Source organism: Typopeltis vanoorti, chromosome 1 (assembly GCF_054136105.1).
Source record: "Typopeltis vanoorti isolate ZY-2024b chromosome 1, IOZ_Tvanoo_1.0, whole genome shotgun sequence".
NCBI classification, from domain to species: Eukaryota; Metazoa; Arthropoda; class Arachnida; order Uropygi; family Thelyphonidae; genus Typopeltis; species Typopeltis vanoorti.
Window position 1 is genome coordinate 100,409,942 of NC_143549.1, and position 23,457 is coordinate 100,433,398.

General features: G+C 36.1%; 1 protein-coding gene across 2 annotated transcripts in view; it reads right to left on the reverse strand.

Annotated features, from left to right (window-relative positions):
• Positions 1–23,457, reverse strand: part of sicily (NADH dehydrogenase (ubiquinone) complex I, assembly factor 6 homolog sicily) — a 98,858-nt gene that overhangs the window by 11,137 nt on the left and 64,264 nt on the right. Inside the window, exons 6-8 of one of the 2 annotated variants that reach the window (XM_090392394.1) lie at positions 11,198–11,300; positions 8,745–8,878; positions 435–536 (exon numbers count right to left, since the gene is read on the reverse strand). In XM_090392394.1, the coding sequence (XP_090248520.1) occupies positions 435–536; positions 8,745–8,878; positions 11,198–11,300 (339 nt within the window). The remainder of the gene's footprint in view (positions 1–434; positions 537–8,744; positions 8,879–11,197; positions 11,301–23,457) is intronic. The other variant, XM_090392403.1, reaches the window with a different exon arrangement.

Consider the following 23,457-nt stretch of genomic DNA (forward strand, 5'->3'; position numbering starts at 1 on the left):
ACATTAGTATTTCAGAGTTTTCGTTTAGAAATCTCAATTTTTTTTTTTTTTAAATTCAAACACTTCAATTTTCCAATAAACAGTCTCACATCAAGCAATGAAAATCATCTACCATCAAAAAAAGTAGAAATATAGTGAAACATTTATGTGTGTTTTACTATATTTTATGACAGATAAGGTACTACATATTATAAGTATAATATCAATGTTGACAGATGATTTTCACTGTCCAGTATGACAGGAATTTTTTTTACCTGAAGTGGCATGAAAATACCATGTTTAGACTTTAGAGCAATGTTCTTAGTTTATCTAATCCTTATCAGGCAAATGGTACTAAATAAAAAGTACTTATTATAGATAACACAGCAAATGGAAACTACCACAAAGGTATAATTTTACTATAAAAGTCCAGGTTTAAAATTATAAACACTTACAATATGTAGATGATGATGAGCTTTAGAAGCAATTTCATAAATTACATTTGCTAGAGCTTCACTGGATTTGCCTCTCAAAATATCTTCTTGTGAGAGACCATGCTAAAATAAATTTTGTCTTAATATTATACATACAATAAATTAAAAAGTATTTAAGATATTTAGAATTATATAAAATAACTGAAGGATTAATGATAATAACTGCACAACAATGATATTAGTGGTAAATTACAGATCTCTTTTTCAAGCATTCTGAAATATTAATGGCAATTTTTGAGGGGTCAAACTTACACATATTTTTCTTATTCAATAGACATATAAAATTGCAAAATTAAAGAAAATTTTTCATTTTCCTCAGGTACATCGCATTTACAGACATACAAGTTTTTCGTTATTAATAATCAGATCTGAGAAGCAAAGAAACTTATTTTTTTTACCAATCGCAATATTGATTCTATTATGATTGAATTATCTAATATATTATCTACTAAAGAATTTGATACTGTTTACAAGATTTCTTCAGACTCACAGCCAATAAATTTTTTTTTTGTCAGTTAAACAACATCATATTCAGAAGTTTATATGCCTACTGAATAAGAAAAATATATGTATTATAACCAACCGGTTTGACTCCTCAAAAATTGTCATTAATATTTCAGGCCATCTTTTATCTAATGACGAAATATTGGTATTATCAAAAGCATTAGACTATGCAATAGCACCAAACACCATTCCAATCAAGGACTTCATGTATAATATAGATAAAGGCCTTTGTAACCGTTTATATAATTGAGCAAGTAAAATTAATTTCAAGCAGTGTATATTTTATTTAAATCAATACCTCCTGAACGTAATCTACCTCAAAAAGAATTTCAAGCCTTATCTGCTCTAAAATGTAATAATTATTAGTAAAGTTAATTATTATTAAAGCTGACAAAGGCCAGGCAGTTATAATTAATGATAAGAACAATTATTTTAGAAAACTTAGTCTCTTCTACTTCAAGATTATTCTATGTACAGAAGCATTGATAGAGACCCTATACTCAATCACAAATCAATAAACTTAACAGCCTCTTGGATGAAGTTTATTATTGGAATGAAGAAACAGTAAAAAGGCTAAAAGTTCATTGTGCTTTTGCTCCAAGACTGCATGGCCTGCCTAAATTGCATAAAGAAGGTGTGCCATTAACACCTATTGTGAACTGCATAGGATGTCCTCCATATAAAGTCTTAAAATACTTATCTAATCTTCTTTCTACATATACTGGAAATTCTGCTTTCTACATATAATGGAAATTCTGCTTCCTTCATAAAAAATTCAATAGACTAAGAATAAAATTTCAAGATTATCCTTAAAACCCACAGATCTTCAAGTAGGTTCTGATGTATTCTCACTCTTCATAAATATCCTCTGATAGATACGACTGAATTGCTTCATAAAAGACTTTCCTCCTGAAAAACTATTTGACTGTCATTAATTCAAGATATTTTAGATGGCAGAACAAACTATAAACAGAAAGAGGGAACAGCTATGGGATCTCTCCTTTCCCCAATTCTAGCCAATTAATTTATGGAACATTTAGAACAACATATTCTGGAAGTTTTTTCACCTAAACTATCAGTTTGGTATAGATACGTTGATGTGTTTGCTGTATGGAACTCCTCCTTGTCCAATCTTCATGCATTTCTTGAAAAAATTAATTCAATAAACCTGAGAATCAAATTCATCCTGGAAGTTACAAATTGTCTTCCTTTTCTGGATGTTCTCATTCTGCATCAATGTTAGTCTACAGTTCTCAGTATATAGAAAACCAATTCATACTGGTAAATACATTGATTCTAACTTACATCACCACCCTTGTCAGAAATATGGTATAATCAAATCTTTCTCAACAGAGCTCATAAAATATGTTCTACAGATTCACTTCTAAACAAAGAGTTGTTTATTATCAGAACTACCTTTATCACTAATGGTTATAATGAAAAACTATCAAAAAAAATAATCAATAATTATGGTCATTGTCCTAACCTGCCTCAAGAAGAAATTACCAGAATTTGTATTCCATATGTTAAAGGACTTTCAGAAAAAATAGCAAGTCTACTTTGGCAGATTAATATACGAGTCATTTTCATCCAGATCGCAAACTTAATACCTTCCTAATCTCACCTAAAGACAAATATCATCCTCTTTCTTATCCTGGAGCTTACAGAAATCCCCTGCTCTTGTGGCTTATGTTATTATGGATAAACTAGTCCATCTGCACAAGGTTGAAGCCAAATGATGACGGAAAAGCTTGTGATCAGAGATTTGCAGATGGCAATATGATTATATTGTGTATACGTCTGTAATACTGCAGAGCAGAAAGCAAACGGATAAACTACTGCTCTACCTTATCTCCAGAACAACCACCATGGCGAGCAAACCCTTACAATTGGCCCCAAGTTCCCGGCATCCCTTAAATGGGACAGGGGTGCGAAGAATCTCCGGGGCTCAAAATGGTGTCCACTTTTAAAATTGCAACTTGGAATGTCAGAACTCTGTATGAAGCTGGCAAATTAAGAAATGCCGCAAGAGAAATGAAGAGGCTGGGCATCCGGATTTTGGGAATTTGCGAGACAAGATGGCCAGGATCTGGAAAGTGTCAACAAGATAATATGACAATGTATTACTCTGGGAATGATGAGAACAAACATCGACATGGTGTAGCTGTAATAGTAGATGAAGAAATCAATAAATCAGTAATAAATTGGATTCCATTTTCTGAAAGGATAATGCTGTTACAACTTAAGGGAAACCCCGTTAACATAAATATCATCCAAGCTTATGCACCCACAGCTGACAAAAGTGAAGAAGATGTTGAAGAGTTTTATGAACACCTAAAAGAGATTAAAAACCTAACAAAGAAACATGATATAAACATAGTGATGGGTGACTTCAATGCAAAAGTGGGAAGAGGGTGTGATGGAGAAATTGTTGGCGAACATGGCTTAGGCACCAGAAATGACAGAGGAGATCGCCTAGTCCAATTCTGTCATGAAGAAGATCTAACAATAGCAAATACCTGGTTTAAACTTCCACCCAGAAGATTGTACACTTGGAAATCTCCTCAAGATAACCAACATAATATTGTCAGAAATCAAATTGTTATATACTGATAAATAAAAGATTCCACAGTAGTATAAAGAGTACAAAGACTTATCCTGGAGCAGATATCTCATCAGACCACAATCCCATAGTTGCAGAAGTACGTCTTAGATTAAAATCAGCTAAAAAATCACAAAAGAAGAAAAAGAAAATTGATGTAGAAAAACTGAAAGACCCGAACATAAATAAAAGTGCCAAGACACAGCTTAACCTGCGATTACAACAGATTAACATAGAAGAAAATAAAAGTGTGGAATCTTTTTGGAATAGCTTAAAGAATGCCATCGTAACAACAAGTATTGAAGAAGTAGGTTATGTGAATAATATAAAACAACAGGAATGGATGACAGATGAGATTCTTTCTCTTATTGATACAAGAAGAATGTATAAAAACAAAGACCTAGCCAGGTATACAGAAACACATAACATCATCAAGAAAAAAATAAAAGAAGCCAAGGAAAATTGGATGAAAAATTTATGTACTGAAATTGAACTGCTTCAGAAGAAACATGATAATTTCAATCTGTATAAGAAAATCAACGAAATTTCCGGAAAACTGAGGAAAAAGCAAATAGTGTCTCTAAGAGACGAAAATGGAAAAATAGTTCTAGAAGAAGAGAATAAAGCACAAATTTGGATAAAATATGTAACAGAACTTTTCAATGATACTAGACAGAAGCCTATAAATATAAAAGATAACATTCAAGGACCAGCAATCATGAAATGCGAAATAGAGAATGCTATACGAACAAGTAAAACAGGAAAAGCCAGTGGACCAGATGGTGTGCAAACAGAATTTTTAAAATTAATAGAACCAGATAACATCAAACTTCTTGAAAAACTATTTAATAAAATATATGAAATTGATGAATTTCCATCAGATTGGCTCAAATCTACATTTATCACTATCCCAAAGAAACCCAAAGCGAATTCCTGTGGTGACTTCAGACTTATTAGTCTAATGAGCCAAACATTAAAAATATTTTTGAAAGTAATTCAGAATCGCATTTATAGAAAAAGTGAAGAAACTCTAAGTGAAACACAATTCGGCTTTCGGAATGGTTTTGGTACTAGAGAGGCCCTTTTCTGTACCCAAATATTGATACAAAAATGCATAGAAAAACAGAAATCTGTCTTTATGTGTTTCATAGATTTTGAAAAAGCATTCGACAAAGTCAGACACACTAACTTAATAGAAATCCTTCAACAAATAAGGCTAGACGAACAAGACATAAGACTAATAACAAATCTGTATTGGAATCAGTCAGCTACCGTTCAATTAGACAACATTACCACCAGTGATATTAACATCAAAAGAGGAGTGAGACAAGGATGTGTGCTCTCACTACTCCTGTTCAACATATATGCAGAGGTAATCTTTAAAAAAGCATTGGAAGAATGTCCAGAGGGAATCACAATAAATGGAAAGATTTGGCAACTCCCATAGGCACAGATGACTTGCTACTGCTTCTGCCTGGTATCTCCAGCTCTGGGCCTGGCTCCCACTGAAGAGACCTCAATAAAGGTCGAAACTAGTCTGGGTAGATGGCCAATCCCTTTAATGCATAACAGTATACATATCCACATAGGAAATGTGTTTTGCATTATGGGAGATACTGGGTTAGAAGTGCCTGGTAGCTTGCTCCACCTTTGCCACGAGTTGCCTTAGTGTTGCACTACTTACTGGATAAGATAGTACAACACTATATTTAGTCCTGAAGATATTTTCAGGCGCAAACTTTGTTTGCTCTCACTGGGATAAAGGATTAAACTAAATCTATTATAAATGGAAAGATTGTTAACAACCTATGATATACAGATGACACCGTGCTAATTGCAGATAACATTATGGATCTCCAAAAACTCGTTGACAGAGTATACATAGAAAGCCAAAGAATGGGAATAAATATAAACATCAACAAGACAAAATACATGATCATCAGCAAACATCCAGCCTCATCAATGAACCTGACACTCAATGGGAAAAATATTGATCAAGTGTCAAGATATAAATATCTTGGTTGCTGGCTTAATGAACGGTGGGATCCAGAAATAGATATAAAGACAAGGATTGAAGTTGCACAGCAGTCCTTCATGAAAATGAGAACACTATTCTGCAATAAAGACCTAAACATGGAAGTCAGATGCCGAATGCTGAAATGCTACGTGGTGTCTATTCTGCTCTATGGAGTTGAAACATGGACATTGAAGGCGACAACCATCAAGAAAATCAAAGCCTTTGAGATGTAGCTATACAGAAGAATGCTAAAGATATCATGGACAGAAAAAATTACCAATGAAGATGTCTTAAAATCCATTGGCAAAGCTAAACATCTTGTACAAATAATCAAGAAACGAAAAACATCATATCTTGGCCACATCATGAGAAACCGCAAATAACAACTTCTACAAGCTATTTTGGTAGGAAGAATTGATGGCAAAGGAACTAGAGGAAGAAAAAGAATATCATGGTTTGACAACATCAAGACGTGGACAGGAAAGAGCAGTGCACAACTGCTCAGATTAGCACAAGAGCGCAGTTTGTTCGCCAAGATGGTCGCTGACCTTCGATAGAAGATAACACAATAAGAAGAAGAAGAAGTCCATCTGCACAAATTCATCTTGAAGAACATCAGGAATACATTTCACTTTAAAAAACCAACAAACCCAGTTTAGAAAGCCACACACACATATCTACAAACCACAGAGTGGAGTAAAACCAACCTGTTACACAAAAATTACTTTCTTCTGGAAAGACTCTACAAAGAAAGCTGTAAAGCACACATTCACAACCCAAACACCTGAACAAATGCAATTGCCTAAAAGTTTTTCAATTTTGGGAAGTTATATTGACTCACCATTCATGTGTTACTTAATTTGTAATTAAATTTTTGTTTATGTTTAAAAATAATTTATTAACTAAAGTATTTTATTATAATTTATTTTGAATATCTATTAATGCAGATGGAGCTATTCTTCTACAGCTGATAATGCACATAATATCACATGCTCTCAATTGCATTGTTGTTCTATTTTTTTTTTGTTTTGTTTTCCTATAACTGTATTGACAATAGCTATGAAACTTAGCTGAAATTTTACAAATAAAGGCATTAAAATTAAACATGAGTGATTCTGGTAATAATCTTATGATGAATCTGGGAAATATGTTCACTACATAAAACATACGTAGAACAGTAGGAAACATGACATCAGAAATGGACTGGCATGGAAAATCCTACTATTGCTGGATTAGGGAAATTATCTTTACCAGGAAGAAGATTTATGATGTCCAAAAGAGAGAACATAAAGTAAAAAGTATACCGGGTGATTTATGTTTATGACAAAATAGAAAAAAAGACAAACTGGCTGCAGTTTAGTGTAATACTAAACTGCAACTAATTTATCTTCTTATGAACCACATGTCCTCCAACTGGCTTGACTATTTTATGAGAATCAAAACCACAATTTCCATGCAGAAATGTCATAACATTTGTGTATGGTACTGGTTAATTACCTTCAGTTTTAAAAAATTACAGGCAATATTCATTGTGTTCCAAACTAGTCGTTTCAACTAAGGAGCCTAGGCTGATTCTTCTGACTGTTGTGGACTGTAGTACAGATATACCACAAAGTGGAAAATATACAATATTTATACAGAATCTATCCCAAGTTCAGACATTTCAGTATTTAGTCTTTGTTTATTTATGTTCTATATATCACATAAAGAACATAGATAATCCTCTAAATATGTCATATCTTCATACTGTTTGCTTAAATCACGTAACTAAAAACATATGCAGAGTGATATATAGCTTATAATTAACCTGCAGATTATTAGTTAAAATTGAAGAATTTAAGTGGAAGGTGGCTTGAAGGTAAATTGGACACTGCAGCTTGCACCCCCATCTCTGCCACTCTTTATAATCTGCATTTATTATATTACTGGGAAGTTTATAAATCATGCCAAAATAGATTATAAAAATCAAGTGGATATTAGATCCAGCATTATTTCAAATGCGTTAGAAACTATGAAAGTTATGTAAAAATAAGGTTGACCAGAGAGAGAGAGAGAGAGAGCTTAACCCACATTCCTTTAAATGCTCTTCATAACCAACACTCCAAAGTCCTAATATCACTTTGGTCATTCATCTTTGGACCTTCTCTAGTGTTTTCACATCAAAATGAAAACCAGATGACCAAATCTGAACACAACAGTCCAAAACATGTGTCTGGCCAATGCCTTATATAGAGGTACCACCATCTCCTCATCCCTACATGTCAATGTATTTTTTATCATAGTAGCAATATGATGTGCAGTCTTTACAACACTTGTGATATGTCCTCAGAACTTCAATTCACTGTCTACCATCACTCCAAGATCCCAAATCTCATCTACTTATGTACAGCTCCACCAATACAGTACATAGCCTGTATTCCAATGCGTAACACCTCTGCATTTATTAATATTAAAACTGCAGCCCCACTCATTTGTCCAAGCTAAAAGTCAATTGAAATCTTCCTATAAAGAATGACATCAGCATTACTTCAGATAATTCTACCTAACTTTACATCATCAGAAAACATGGACAATTTTTATTTTTTTTTAATATCAATCCAATACATGAGGTAGAAGAACTTGTAGTATATTAAGTGTGGTGTGTGTGTGTGGGGGGGGGGGGATGCAGGTGAGGGTTGGGAAGGAAGAAATTATTTACTTTATTCTTGAAGAGTTGGAATTTGTAGTTGTTGGAAAACACTTCATAAGGAACATTGTTTGAGAGGATAAAGGTAGATGGAATAAATGAGCAGGAGTAGAAACCGGTTTGGTGTTTTTGCAGTTGGATGGAAAAGGGATGTTAAGCAGCAGCTGCCCTTGTTTTAACAGACACAACAAAAAGCTTAGGAATGATGACTGCCAACACAGCAGTAGTGACTATGGAAATACCTATAAGAAAAGAGAGCTGAGACAGTGCATCTGTGAGGTGAAGTGGGTCAATAAGGGAAAATTGTCTATCCCTAAAAATTCTTAATGCTGCCTAGATGAGAGCAATTACAAGGGCATCAAGAATTTTTAGAGAGGAAGAGAATGCTTATAACATGCACAAATAGCAATTCTCAAATTGTCTAAAACAATACTGTGCAAAAATTACGACTTTCAAACTTACTTTTGCAGAAACATCAATGGGAAGATATATTCTTTGTTTTGAGACATTAAACGGTACACCACGAAGTAAATTTGTTATTCCTTGAACTTTTCCAAGATGACTGGCAACATGATCACAGTGAATATTTTGTACATCTATATATGTCATCCAATAAATGAATTTGAATTAATAAATTTGTCATTTAGTAACAGTTATAATAAACATCTTATTGCAGCACTGTACTTCTTCATTTATTATTATTATTATTATTATATTATTATATATATATTTTTTAACTAACACAATCTTATTTTTCAAGAACCAGTATTTAAATTCAAATTTCATAAGATAGTAAATGATGACATCTTTTATTGTTGCCTCCCATCAATAAATGTATAAACTGGACTTTTCATTCTATTTTAAATCTAATTGTATTTTTTATAACATGATGAACTGTTACTTCAGGTAGAAAAAGCTATCAATCTGAAATATGGAAAGGCACCTGGAGCAGTGCTGTATTTAGGTTATAGGCCATATAGGCCCGGGCCTAGAGCGGCAAATTTTGAGGGGCGGTGGAAATTTCCGGGCTCTCATTTTTGTAATTATAACATGTTCTTTATATGCTGCATCTACTCACAAGTAGAGAAATATTTTTCTTTTCCTCATTGTAAGTTTAGTCTGCAAGCATATTGGTATGTAATCCGATTCTACATAACTATACAGACCGATATATATATATATATATATATATATATATATATATATATATATATATATATATTTATTATTATTACATCACACCTCCAGGGAGTCCAAAGACTCATTGAGGGATGGCATCTGCTCTACCACTCTTCGTCTCACTACTCCACCAACCTTCATCATCTACCAACAATGCCATCTATCGCAGACTGCCACCACTAGTACTTTCACAGACAATCACAAACATCCATGCCCAAGGTGGGATTCGAACCTGCAGCCTTTTGGCTGGAGAGCGGATGCGCTAACCACTCGGCCTGGTTAGCATGGCTGAGTGGTAACCAGGTAATAATATCTCAGATAAGGTTACAATTCCTACAAAACAGATAAAATACTACACACCCCCATTACTCCTCCCTCCCCTAATACACAGGAACACAACATGACCATCTCTATTCCCTATGTCAGATACATCAGAAAAGATAGTCAAATGTACTAATGAAACATGGCCTTCACACCACTTTCAAACATCATGTCAAACTAGCAACTCTGATCTGCTTGCCTAAGGATAAACTTCACCCTTTAGCACATCCAGGAGTGTATGAAGTTCCCTATGACTGTGACTTGGCCTACTATGGACAAACAGGAAGATCAGTTAACATCAACCTGGAAGAACATAAAAAATACATTTGCTACTATTACTATGGCACGTCAGGACTTGCAAACCACACTTTGGACACTCCTTTGCACAGGATTACATGGAAGAAAATGAACGTGCTATTTAGGAGTCGTTACATTTTGTAGTCGAGAGAAATGTAAACAAATGTAAAGATGCAGTGTTAAATCATAACTGCATAAAATTGACTGTTATTAATTAGTTAAATTAATTAGAATAAAATAAAAATATTATAATGATTCATTTATTAGTGTATAGGCTAGGCTGCCATAAAGTAATCATATTGCTGCTTCTTCATTATCAATGCATGAATTGCTATACCAGTAAATAAATATGAATAATTTCTTTATCACGTTATCTTTTTCATTTTTGATGTCTAGTGTTAGTAATATGTATAACATATACAGTGTTTTGTATCCTATAAAACAATATTGATTTAGGTGCTGACTGATTCATACGACTCATTTTGTAAGCAGATGATGTAAACTTACGGTATCAATCAATACAGTTCAGTACTGTAAATGCATTTTCACTTCCTTATGATTTTCTTTAATAACATTTTCTTTTCTCTAGCTTACTTTATTGTAAGAATATAGTATATATACATACATACCATATAACATATGTGTTAATTGACTGTTTATGCTATTGGTAAGGCTTCCAGTCAACATTAGGTTATTAGTAGTTAAGTTTTTGGGGAGTCAAAAGTTATATTCAAACAATATGGGAGGTTGGTACTTCTAACCCCCTGAGTTGTTCAAGGGTCAACTGTAATTTGTAAAGTATTTTGTAAAAGTAAAGGGCAGCTGCTGTAACTGCACACATTTACTTTGAGATCATTATTTGTTATTTATTTCTACACCAGATGCCACATGAGTTCTGCAAAAAAAAATTAACAGATGGGCACATAAACTTCTGAATACTTATGTAGCCATTAGTTTTATTTCACTTGTAAAGAATGGCTAAAAAGGAACGAAACACTGAATATTGAATTTCAATAATAGTGAAACCTGAAAAGATTTTCAAATTCAATAATATTCTAAAAGCTGTGAAAAATGCATCTTTTTCTCGAGGCACAGCAAACTGCAAATGTAATACATACCCATGGCTTGCAGTATGAGATAAAAAACTGGAGATACTGACTTCTCCATATAATTTTCCATTTCACAAATATCTGCAAAAGCTTTATCATATAACATTTCCTCCTAATTAAAAAAGAATGGATATTTTGTAATGCAAACCCATAACAGATTATATGAAATCTAATGAAATACTATACTAATTTACAAATTTTTAAAGTAAGATTTTTCTAATTCAAACTATGTTTTTTTTTTTTTTTTTTATTTCAAACTGTTTTTATTTCTTCAGTTAAAACATTTTCTAACATACCACTTAATTGCAATTCATGAAGCAGGTATGTATATAGAAGCATTCTCTCTCTCTCTCTCTCTCTCTATATATATATATATATATATATACACAAAGTGTCCCTGAATTAATGGCCCAAACATGAGGGGATGGTAGCATACACCAAAACTACCGATATTCGTTACAGAATATGCGGCCACAAATGCAGCCCAGTGCTGGTAGGGGCGCAGACGAGGCGGCACGGCTTAAAAGCGCTGGATCGGCCAAACCCCCAGCATTCTCAGCATTGACTGGACATGAGATGGAGAAGTTTATGAACGCAGAGAAAGTCTATATGTACCTGATGTTCGGCATAGCTGAGGGCAATGGTAGAGAGGCACAAAGACTGTACTGTGAGCAATATCATATGCGCTGTGTGCCCGATCATAAAATGTTTAAGTGACTGCACCGTCAGCTGTGTGAGGCAGGCACCTTCCATGTCAGTCGGCATGATGCCGGACGAGCACGGACGGCCAGAACACCAGCTATGAGCGAGGACATCTTATGTATGGTGACAGATAACCCAGGTACAAGAACGCGATCTACCTCCCGGAGCCTGGGTGTACATCAGAACAGTGTATGGCGAGTACTGCATGAAGAAGGGCTATCCCCCCCCCCCCATCACTTGCAGTGAGGGAAGGCATTGACAGTTGTTGATTATCCCCTGTGCATGGATTTCGCCTAGTGGTTCCTGCAGCAAAGTGTCGTACAGCCCAATTTCCCTTGCCCATGTGTTCTTTATGGATGAATCAACTTTCTCATGTGAAGACGTAGTCAATGTCCATAATGTGCATTTATGGGTGGCCCAGAACCCCCCCCCCCATGGTACACGTCCACAGTCGAACCAGCAAGTTTGCCATCAATATCTGGGTAGGGATCATGCATGACTACTTAATTGGACCCTACCTACCTACTGCCGGACTGCCTCAATGGGCAAACGTACCATATTTTTTCTGCAACAGGTTTTGCCGGAATTGCTTCAAGATGTTCAGGTTGCCATCCGCTCCTGTATGTGGTTCCAGAATGATGGGGGCACCCACTCATTTCAGCATGGAGGTGCATCAGCATCTTAATGCCACATTTGGGAACCAATGGATTGGGTGCGGTGGTCCCATCCTGTAGCTCCTCAGATTGCCCGATCTTTCTTGTCTCGATTTCTTTCTGTGGAGACATTTGAAGAGTGTCATATATGAGATGCCCGTGCAGTCCACGGAGGATCTGGTAGCCAGACTGTCCCTCGCAGCTGGCGACGTGCACGACAAGCCCAGTGTTTACGAGCAGGTACACCAATCACTACTCCGACGTTGTGCCGTGTGTATCAACGTTGGTGAGCAGACGCTTGAGCATTTGTTGTAATGATCTCCAATAAATGTCACTCTGGAAACCTGTGTCTGTCCTTCATTTCTGACTCCTCACTGCGTTTGCGACTATATATATATATATATAGTCGCAATATATATATATATATATATATATATATATATATATAGTCGCAATATATATATATATATATATATATATATATATATATATATATATATATATTATTATTATAATTCATTTTTACTTGGTGAGAAATATTATTAAAAAGTTTTAATGACTAATACCGAGAGATAAAGAGATGACATGGTATATTTGAAAAGATACTACTAGTTTACTAGTTTCGTTGAATTGATCAACATCTTCAGGTATCACAATCAAAGAAATATATAAAAAATTACAGAAACTTAAAATTGCATTAACAGAACAAGTACAAAAGACAGTAGCGTGTTTGAAAACAAAATGCAAGCTTGAGTTTCAAATAAACGTAGACTATGCGCTGTCACGAGTGCGCCAATACTGAACAGAGGCAACGAGTATGTCAAAGAGGCTGACATACGAGCTGAGGCTGTTGTTGACATGGGAAGAATCTAGAGAAATTTCTCTAGATTCGACAATCTTTCTCTCGAGCTCATCATAGCACACATGGATGTTAGTAGTTTGAGTCCAGTTCACAATGTGTTGGCAGCCTTCGTCTGAGTTAACTGAAAAGAGAATGTGGCTAGAGAGAGCGGTGGCTCTAGTCCTAGTAGGAGATCTCTCTATGGTGTTCTTCCAAACGTGGATTTAGCAGTCTGGCATAGTGTGTCTTTCCACAATCACATAAAATCTTGTTCACTCCTGGACTCCTCAACTATTGGTCTGAGTGGGCAGTTTGTTTTGTGTATCTTGGCGAGACCATACAGTCGAGGGATCAGGGTTATTCTACCGGCAGACAAAGGGAATGCAACTGTCATCTTAGACAAGTCTGATTACCATAATAAAATTTTGGAACTTTTAAACAGTGACACTTACTCAGAGATTAATAGTGACCTTACGATTGAATTACACAATAGAACTAACATTTTTTACTAAGTAATTTAAGGAAATTACAATGTCACTAGGATATACATTAAATTAAATTTTAATATACTTCAATATTTCGGCAACGTCACGTTGCCATTTTCAAGAAACTTAAGGACAAGACACGTCCACACAGGCACAACAAACAGTAAATGAGGAAGAAGCAGGAAGCTATTATTTCTCCGAAAGTCCTGATGGTGCCCCCTAGCGGGCAATGTTGGTATTCTTGGGCGATTGGGCTGAAGGTCTTCTGATGTAGGTTTCCCAAATTTGACCCAGTCTCATGTAGCCAAATTTGTTGAGGTTCGGATTGTTTCTTAGGGCTGAAGCTGATTCCATGAAAAGCCTTTCATACTTGCATTTACTACGGTGTACTATCGTGGCTTTCTTCCACCGTATTCTATGGCAGGTATCCAGTGCATGATCAGCAAGACCAGAGTGGCTGTATTGGTGAAACCAGATATAGTCCTTGTGTTCTGAAATTCTGATTTTGGCTGTCCTGCCTGTTTGGCCAAAGTAGGACAGCTTACAGCTGCAAGGGACCCGGTATACACCAGGTAGGTCTGGGGGTGGGGGAGGTTGGTCTTTAGTAGAGCAGATAAGGGATGCCAATTTTTTATATGGTCTGCAACAAGAAGTTAAGTCATGTTTTTTTAGGATTTTTGTAATTTTTTCTGAGGTGCCTCAGATATAGGGTATGGTGATGGATTTATAGTAATCCTTGTTGTGAGGGGGGGGGGGGAATTGTGGTTTACTGGTTTCATTATTTTTTGGATTTTTTTTGGGAGGGGGGGTAGCCATTGGCTGAGAAAGTGTTGAGAATGTGGTCTAGTTCTGTGGTTAGGGCATTGTCATTTGAACAGATAAGTTTAGCCCTGTTGTGTAGTGTCTTAATGACTCCATATTGTTGTGAGGAGAGGTAGTGGGATTGTTGGTGAATGTATCTGCCTGTATGGGTGGGTTTTCTATAGACTGAGAAAACAAAGGTTCCATCAGGCTGGTAGGTGACTAGTGTGTCTAAGAAAGGAAGGTAGTTGTTTTTTTCTTCTTCAAGGGTGAATTTGATTCTGGGGTGTTGGTTGTTTATATGTGTTAGGAAGGAGAGGAGTGCATCGGAGCCATGTGGCCAAATAGTGAAGCCAAATGGTTGGTTTTTGTGGGGCAGAGTTTAAGGCTTTCTCTTCAAAAGTCTCCATATAAAAGTTGGCCAAGGGTGGGGAGAGTGGAGAACCCATGGCTGTCCTCTCTATTTGTTTGTAGAATTTTTCTTGCCAAACAAAATAGCCTGAGTTCATTGTGAACTGAAAAAGGGCTGTGATATTGGGAGGAAATTTAGCTTAGATTAGCTCTAAGGATTCTTTGAGTGGAACATTTGTGAATAAGAAGGAGACATCAAAACTGACCATTATGTCAGTGTGTTTGAGTGTAAGGTTTTCTATGCTGGCTTTGAAGTGGGCTGAGTTTTTTGTGTGTGAAGGTGTGTTGCCAGTATAGTGTGACAGAGCTTTGGCCAAATGTTTAGCTAGTTTGTATGTGGGGGAATCAATGCCATCCACTATGGAACGTAATCGCACATCTTCCTTATGTGTTTTTGGGATAAATACGGTGGGGGGGGGGTGTATGGAATTAAATGGTTTTAATTTGTTAGTGATTTCCACAGGCCAACAGGCCAAGAAGTGACCTTCTTAAGGAGCCTGTGGAGTTTTCTAATTTGTGAGTTGGTGGGATTGTGCTTGATAGGGAGGTAAGTGGCCCGATCTAATAATAAAGCTTTCAGCTTACCTGTGTAATCCTTTTGGTTAAGCAATACTGTGGCATTCCCTTTATCCACTTTGGTGATTAATATTTTCTTGTTTTTCTTTAATTCCAGTAGAGATTTAATTTCCTTACTGGGCATGTTGGGTTTTGGTGGTTTAGCTTTGGTCAGAACACAAGCTACATCCAGTCTAATATCGTTTGCAACGTGGTTTGGAAGGTGTCATATCCCGCATTCAATTCTATCATAATATCTTCAGATGGTATTCTTCTGGGTGCAATGGCGAAGTTGTGGCCACGTGCGAGGGCATAGAGTGCTTTGAATTTTACGCTAAATGACGAAAGGTCGATTACCGTTTTGGTAGGAAGTTGTGGTTTCAAGATCGAGTTCTTTTTTAAATTTTCAAATTTTTTGATGCGTCGATCTCTTACTTTTTTAAATTATCACCAAAGCTGATAAAAGGGAACGTCACAGTATTGCTTAACCAAAAGGATTACACAGGTAAGCTGAAAGCTTTATTGTTAGATCGGGCTACTTATCTCCCTATCAAGTACAATCCCACCAACTCACAAATTAGAAAACTCCACAGGCTCCTTAAGAAGGCCACTTCTTAAGTAGTAAATGATTGTCAGACATACAAAAATATGTTGGGAAAATGTCGAGAAAAGGGCAAAGCTAATAATAATGGCAAATACCTGTTGGATTTCTGCTCAGGACATGGACTGGTTATTACTAACACCATGTTCCAACATAAAAATGTGCACAAATTCACATGGAGAGAACAGGCAAGGAATAAGAAAAGTCTCATTGACTATGTTGTTGATAGTGATGTTTTCTCCCTGGTGCAGGACACTAGAGCATACAGAGGATTTGAAATTGGGAGCAATCACTATTTAGTCTTGAGCAGGAAAATTGAATTTCATATTGAAAAGAGTAACATGTAAGAAAGTTTTAAAGCAAATAAAAGTTGAGCAGCTCTTAGAAGTTAACTGTAGACTAACATACATAAAGATTATTGAAGAAAAAATGAAAGAGTTTGAGAACAAAAACCAAACCTTGGAGATTCAATGGCAAGCCTTGAAGAAAACCATGATTGATTCAGCCAGAGAGGCATGTGGTGAGGTTGTCTGGAAGGATAGAAAAATCAGGACTCCATGGTGGACACAGGAAGTTAAAGAGACAGTGAATGAAAAGAAGAAATCATATCAAAAGTTCCTGGCTAATAAGTCAGTTTTTGCTCTTAGAGAATACAGAGACAAATGTAAGAATGCGAAACATTGTGCAAAACTAGCTAAACAAAAGTCATGGGAGGACTTTGGCAAGAACATAGAAAATAAATATCAAGAAAGTGGTAAGATATTCTGGAGGTTGTTGAAGAAGCTTAGAAATGGAGGAAAGAGGGCTGTAAAAAGGAGTTAGAGATGATAAAGGTGACACGAAAACAGGAGAAAAAGATATCCTTGAAGTATGGAGTAATTACTTCAAAAAATTGCTAAATGAAACAAGCAGTGATAGCACAGTGGTAAAAAAACACTCAACAGGCATACAGTCAGGAATACATATCCATACTTGAAGTAGAAAAAGCCATCAACGGCTTGAAATGCAGAAAGGCAGCAGGAGTAGATGATATTAGACCAGAAATGCTGAAGTATAGTGGTATAAAAGTCTTACAGTGGCTGCACTGCATAGTTCAGAAAGCCTGGACAGAGGGACAAATTCCCGATGATTGGAGTAGAGCTCTAATAGTACCCATACATAAAAAGGGAAATAAAACTGAATGTGAGAATTACAGAGGTATTTCCCTACTGAGTGTTCCTGGCAAGATCTATGCAAGTATACTTGAGAAACAGTTGAGAAGAATTGTGGAAAAAAAGCTTGGTGAAGAACAAGTTTGATTCAGGCCAAATAGAGGCTGTCAGGATCAGATCTTCACTTTACGACAAATAGTCAAGAAAGCATGAGAATATAACAAAGATCTGTATTTAAGTTTTGTCAATCTGGAAAAGGCATATGACAAGGTGCCAAGAGAGAAGCTATTCAATACACTACAGTTATATGGTGTCAATGGGGCATTATATCAAGCAATACTTAGTCTTTATTTGAGTTGTAAGTCGGCAGTTAGAATTGAAGGACGTACAGGAAGATGGTTTAATGTTAAATCTGGTGTGAGACAAGGATGTACATTATCCTCTCCCCCACCTCTGTTATTATCTATATGGATCACATTATGAAAGCAAGTAGTATTAAACATGATATCAGAATTGGAGATGTTAATCTCTTTGCTTTATGCGGACGATTTATACTTCTAAATAAATCCGCTACAAGTTTGCAAGAATCCCTGACTAAATTGAATAACTGTTGTAATAGATATGGTATGAAGGTCAGCATTAAAGTGTGGTTAGATGATAATAAAGGAGTGAATGTGTGTAGAAAATGTAGGGAGAATGAGAAATTGAGGAGTATTTCAGATCGTGAGTGTGATATTTTTGTCAAATTTCAGAATGAAGAAAATAGGGATATGACAAGAAACGGAGAGGTTGTACCAGAGAATTGTGAGAGTGTGAATGTAGAAAGTGTGAATGATAGTATTAATGGTTTTACTGAGAATAAAAAAGATGAGATAGACGCAATGAGTGAGATCGCGTTGTTGATTGGCGCGATACAAAGGGCAAAACAGCAGCTAGAGCGTATGAGCAAAAGTCGACTGAATGAAACAGCCAATAATAAAAAGTATGACACGAAAAATAGACGTATGAGTGTGAACATGAACAAAATGAAGGATAGAGTGCTGTATGGAGACTCGTTAGTACGAGGTGTGATAGTAGAGGATTTGACAAAATCGTACCAACCTGGTGTGATCATAATGGATGTAACTGAGTCTATTAGAGAGCAAAAGGAAAGGGTGAAAGAAATGATTGTTGTGGCAGGTACGAATGATTTGAAAGGAGACAAAATGGAAATGATAAAAGACCTGAATGAATTGTTTGAGGTAGCAAAAGAAAAGAGTGAGAGAGTTAGAATGATTAGTCTTTTGCCACGGTATGACAGTGAAATGTTTAAAAGGAGGGCCATAATTGCAAATGACTTTATGCGTGGGTTATGTATGACGAGTGGTGTGGAATTTGTGGACGTGTGGAGTGAGTTCGATGGGCGAAAGGATCTATATAAGATGGATGGTTTGCATTTGAATAGTTACGGTGTAAGAAGACTTGAGAAAGTGTTGCTGAATGAGGTGGATGTGCAAATTCAGGGAAACTAGATTTATTAAGGGGGGGGGAGTAGATATACAGTCATTAGGGAGGCAGTTGAATGTAAGAATGAATATAATACGCCCGAGCAAATAAGGACAAAAAATCAGAGTGGGATAGTTAATATAAGGCATCAAGGTAGGGTTGGGGCTAATGGGGATCTTAAATTCCTGTACACTAATGCTAGGAGTATTAGGAACAAGAAGAGTTTTTGGCCATGGTTGGCACTTCCAGACCACAGGTTATTGGTATTAGTGAAACATGGCTGACTGTAGATGATATAGCTACTGGGATTGAATGTGATGGGTATAGTGTGTTCAGGAATGACAGGGAGAATAAAATGGGAGGAGGAGGAGTATTACTGATGATAGCTGATGAGCTGCAGCCAAGAAGAATAGAAGGTGAATTGAAGGATAGAGAAAAGAGCACATTTGAGGCCATTTGGTGTGAGATTGTGGCTAGCAGAACTAAATATACAATTGGGTGCTACTATAGACCAAATGATGGAAAAGATGGTGGTGACAGTATGCACAAGCAAATAGAAGAAATGAGTGGAAGGAGGGTGATTATTATGGGAGATTTCAACTATGGTCGCATTGATTGGAGTGACACACGGGAGGAAGGAAGTGGATTTTATGCAGTTAGTAAGGGATAACTATCTGCGACAGCATGTAATGGAAAATACTAGGGGTCAGAGAGTGCTTGACCTAGTAATTACATCTGAGGATTTGGCTGTAACAAATATGACCACATTGCTACCAATCGGTGAGAGTGATCATAGGGTCTTGACTTGGGAGGTGGCTAAAGGTAGAATTTTCAATTAAGACAGGGTACATGTGGAATTATCGGGCTGGAAAGTATGACAAGCTTAGGAGTTTGATTGGTTCAGTGCCATGGCATGTACAACTGCAAGGACTAGAAGTCGATAGTACATGGGAGGTAGTTAAGAAGTGTTTGCATGAAGCAATGGCTGACTGTATACCTAGAGTCTGAATAATAAATCAACTAGGGGTTAAATGGATAAATAACACCATTAAGCTTGAGGCTGCAAAAAAAGAAACAACTATGGAGGGAATTTAAGGAGAAAGGTGACCGGCAGGCACACGAACGGTATAAAGTGCAGGCCAGAATGGTAACGAGTGTGGTAAGAAAAGCAAAAAAGGATTACGAAAGAACATTGGCCATGCAGGCTAAAGAGAATCCTAAACAGTTTTTTTAGATATGTAGCAAGTAAAAGGAAAAATGTACATGGCAGAATGATTTTAAAGAATGCTGATGGTAGGGAGGTAACTGAATCAGTTGATATAGTTGAGTTACAGAGTGAGCTTTGCAAGAATATATCATCCAGGTGGTGACATTGCAGAAACGAATGTACCAGTAGATTATACGGGAATTGTGGAGAATGAAGTGGAGGTGAGTAGTCTATTGCATAACCTCAATGTCAATACATCTGTGGGATTGGATGGTATACCAGCTCATGTTGTACAAGAAGCAGCTAAAGAATTGTCAGTACCCTTGACCATTTTGTTTAATTTGAGTCTCGGGTCTGGGTTAGTCCCGAGGGGAAAATAGTTCCACTGCATAAAGGTGGTTCCAAGACTGCTGTTGTAAATTACCGACCGATTAGCATATCAGGAATCATTGTCAAGGTCTTAGAGAAATCAGTCAAGAAAATAATACAGGATTGGATAGATAAAAATGGGATACTGTATGGGGGACAACATGGTTTTGTGAAGGGTAGATCATGCCTCAGTAACTTGCTCACGTTTTATAACACAGTGACAGCTGAACTGGATAGGGGTAATAGGTTTACAGTAATACTACTGGACCTTGCCAAGGCTTTTGATAGGATACCACATAGAACCCTAATCAGTAAACTGGAGCAGATGGGGATAGATATAGGGTTGGTGAGATGGATAGGAGGGTGGTTGAAGGAGAGATACCAGAGAGTGGTTTATTCAGGAGTGGAGTCTAAAAGACAGCTTGTGACTAGTGAAGTGCCACAGGGCTCTGTTCTTGGATCACTGCTTTTCAATTTGTTCATCAATGATATAGGAAAGGATTTGAGAGGAAGTGTTCACTTGTTTGCTGATGATGCAAAGTTGGGTAGAGCAATTATGAGTGCACAGGATGTCAAAATTTTACAGGATGATTTGGATAGTTTGGAGGACTGGGCTAGGAAAAATGGATGTCAATTTAATGTGCCGAAGTGTAAGGTTATGCACTTTGGGGTGAAAAGAATAGCAGCAGTATATTGCTTTGGTGGAACCGTACTCCAGGAGATTGATGAGGCCAGGGATTTGGGAGTGTTGGTGGATAGGGAATTGAAGTTTAGGGGGCACATAGCAAAAGTGACTAAAACAGTTCACCAAATCACTTGGCTTCTGAAAAATACTTTAACATGCAGAGACAAACAAGTTGTTGTTCCTCTGTATCGAGCCTTGATAAGACCCCATCTGGACTACTGTGTCCAGTTATGGGCACCAGGGTTTCTTCGTGATGGGGAGGAAGTGGAGAGGATCCAGAGACGAGTGATCAAGATGATAGCAGGTCTGTGGAATGAACCTTATGAGAATAGGTTGAAGATTTGTGGGTTGCAGAAATTGGTCGATAGGCGAAGGAGGGGTGATATGATTGAGACATTCAAATTACTGAAGGGTTTCTATAAGATTGATCCAGAAGATATTTTTGAAAATATGACTGGTGGTGGGAGGACTAGGGGCCATGAATGGAAGCTGGGCAAGAGCGTGGTTGACAAGGGTGTTAGAGCTAGGTTTTTTACTTGGAGAGTAGTGAATGAGTGAAATAAGCTTCCAGAGTCTGTTGTGGGTGCTACAACCGTGAATGAGTTCAAGGCAAGATATGATAGATACTGTGTGAATGTCGAATAGTATTCGGAAACGTGTCGGTTAATTTATTTTCGTATATATAATTTAAAACATCCTGAGGAGCTAACTCTTTTGTAATAAAACATTGCAAAGTTTTTAATTCCTCAAATAAAGTCATACCATCAACATTGCGATTAAGTGCAAATCTTTACAATGTTTCATTAAATCTTCATCGCTCCAATCTTTTAATTTGCTAATGTCTCTTTTAACTTTAAAGTCCTCGCTATGTTGTTTTAAGAGTATGAATCTTTCCGTGACTGAAGTTATTGTCGTGTCTATCTAAAATTGTGAAGAAAAAATTTATTTAAAAATTTTGTTTAGGATCATGCATTGTCTCATCTGATGCTTAGTAACCAAACATTTTTGTTTTTGTTATTTTGAGAATGTCTTGAAAAATAGGATCAATATTAAGATCGTTTGCTACTTCTTTTGCAGTTCTAATAATATTTTCAAAATATTGGTTTTTACTTGGTGAGTATTTAATTCTTGTATAACATAATCAAGATTTTCTGTAATTTTTCCTATATCAAATGTCGAATTCTGCATTATTTTGCTTGCAACATTTACAAGACTTGAGATTTCGTAACAAACGTGAACAGAGCAAATAAATTTAAACGAATAAATTTTTGAAATTATGTTGTCTGCCTGAACTCTAGAATCGATATCTTTAGTTTCATCTTCCGTAATATCAATAAGAGCCTGGTAAATTTCTTTGATATTATCTTTAAGTGGCTTTATTCGTGTTTTAAATTTAAAACATGAATATTTTTTTTTAATATAGCCCAATGCTTTACAGATATTGAAAAATAATTATATAATTCCTGTATTATCTCCCAAAAATTTACAGTTTCACAGGATATCTTAGCTGCATTATTAACTACCAAATTTAATGAATGAGCAGCATATGGAATAATAAAAAAAAGCCCTTGAAAAAAGTTCTAAAATTTGCAAAACAATGTCACGCTTTTGTCACGTCTTAAACTAATAATTTCCACTAAAAATATAATAAACAATTGAGAATATTTAAACAATTTTCGCTGAGTCGATGCTTACTCTGTGAAATAAAATCTGTGGTAATATTGATAACGTTTCACTTCAAACAAATTATAATAAAACTGGTGATGTATTAAGTTAAAAATATTGTTAGATTATTAAAATTCATAATAATTTGACTTTAAATTTCATTTTTATTGCATTAACTATGATTTATAATTGTGTAATTTATATAGTACAATATAATTCAAGAATAAGAAAATTTATATATATACAGTATATTTTTTATTATTTCCCTTGGTGAAATTGCACCCCTCATCTTCAAGCACCCTTGTGCGGGGCACAATCTGCACAACCGCATGCCGTGGTCCTGTTCCTGACAAACCTAAACTGCATCTACATCCACTACTGTCCCCCTCCAATGTTCAAGTTATACATTATGCAATTCCTTTTGCAGCAAGGGTGGCATCTGTGCCTTTGTAAGTTCAGTCATTGCATGCCAAAGAGTGGCTAATTCAGAATCTTCTTCTTTCAATCTCCTCTGGCTCAAGGTTTCCTTGCCTGATCTAGTAATATTTATCTGTGCATTGACCATTCTCCGAATCCCGATAATTACTTGGACCTCTTCACGTTAATCTCCATGAAACTAGACCATCTGCAATCTAGCAATCCAAATAGCGAAGCCATC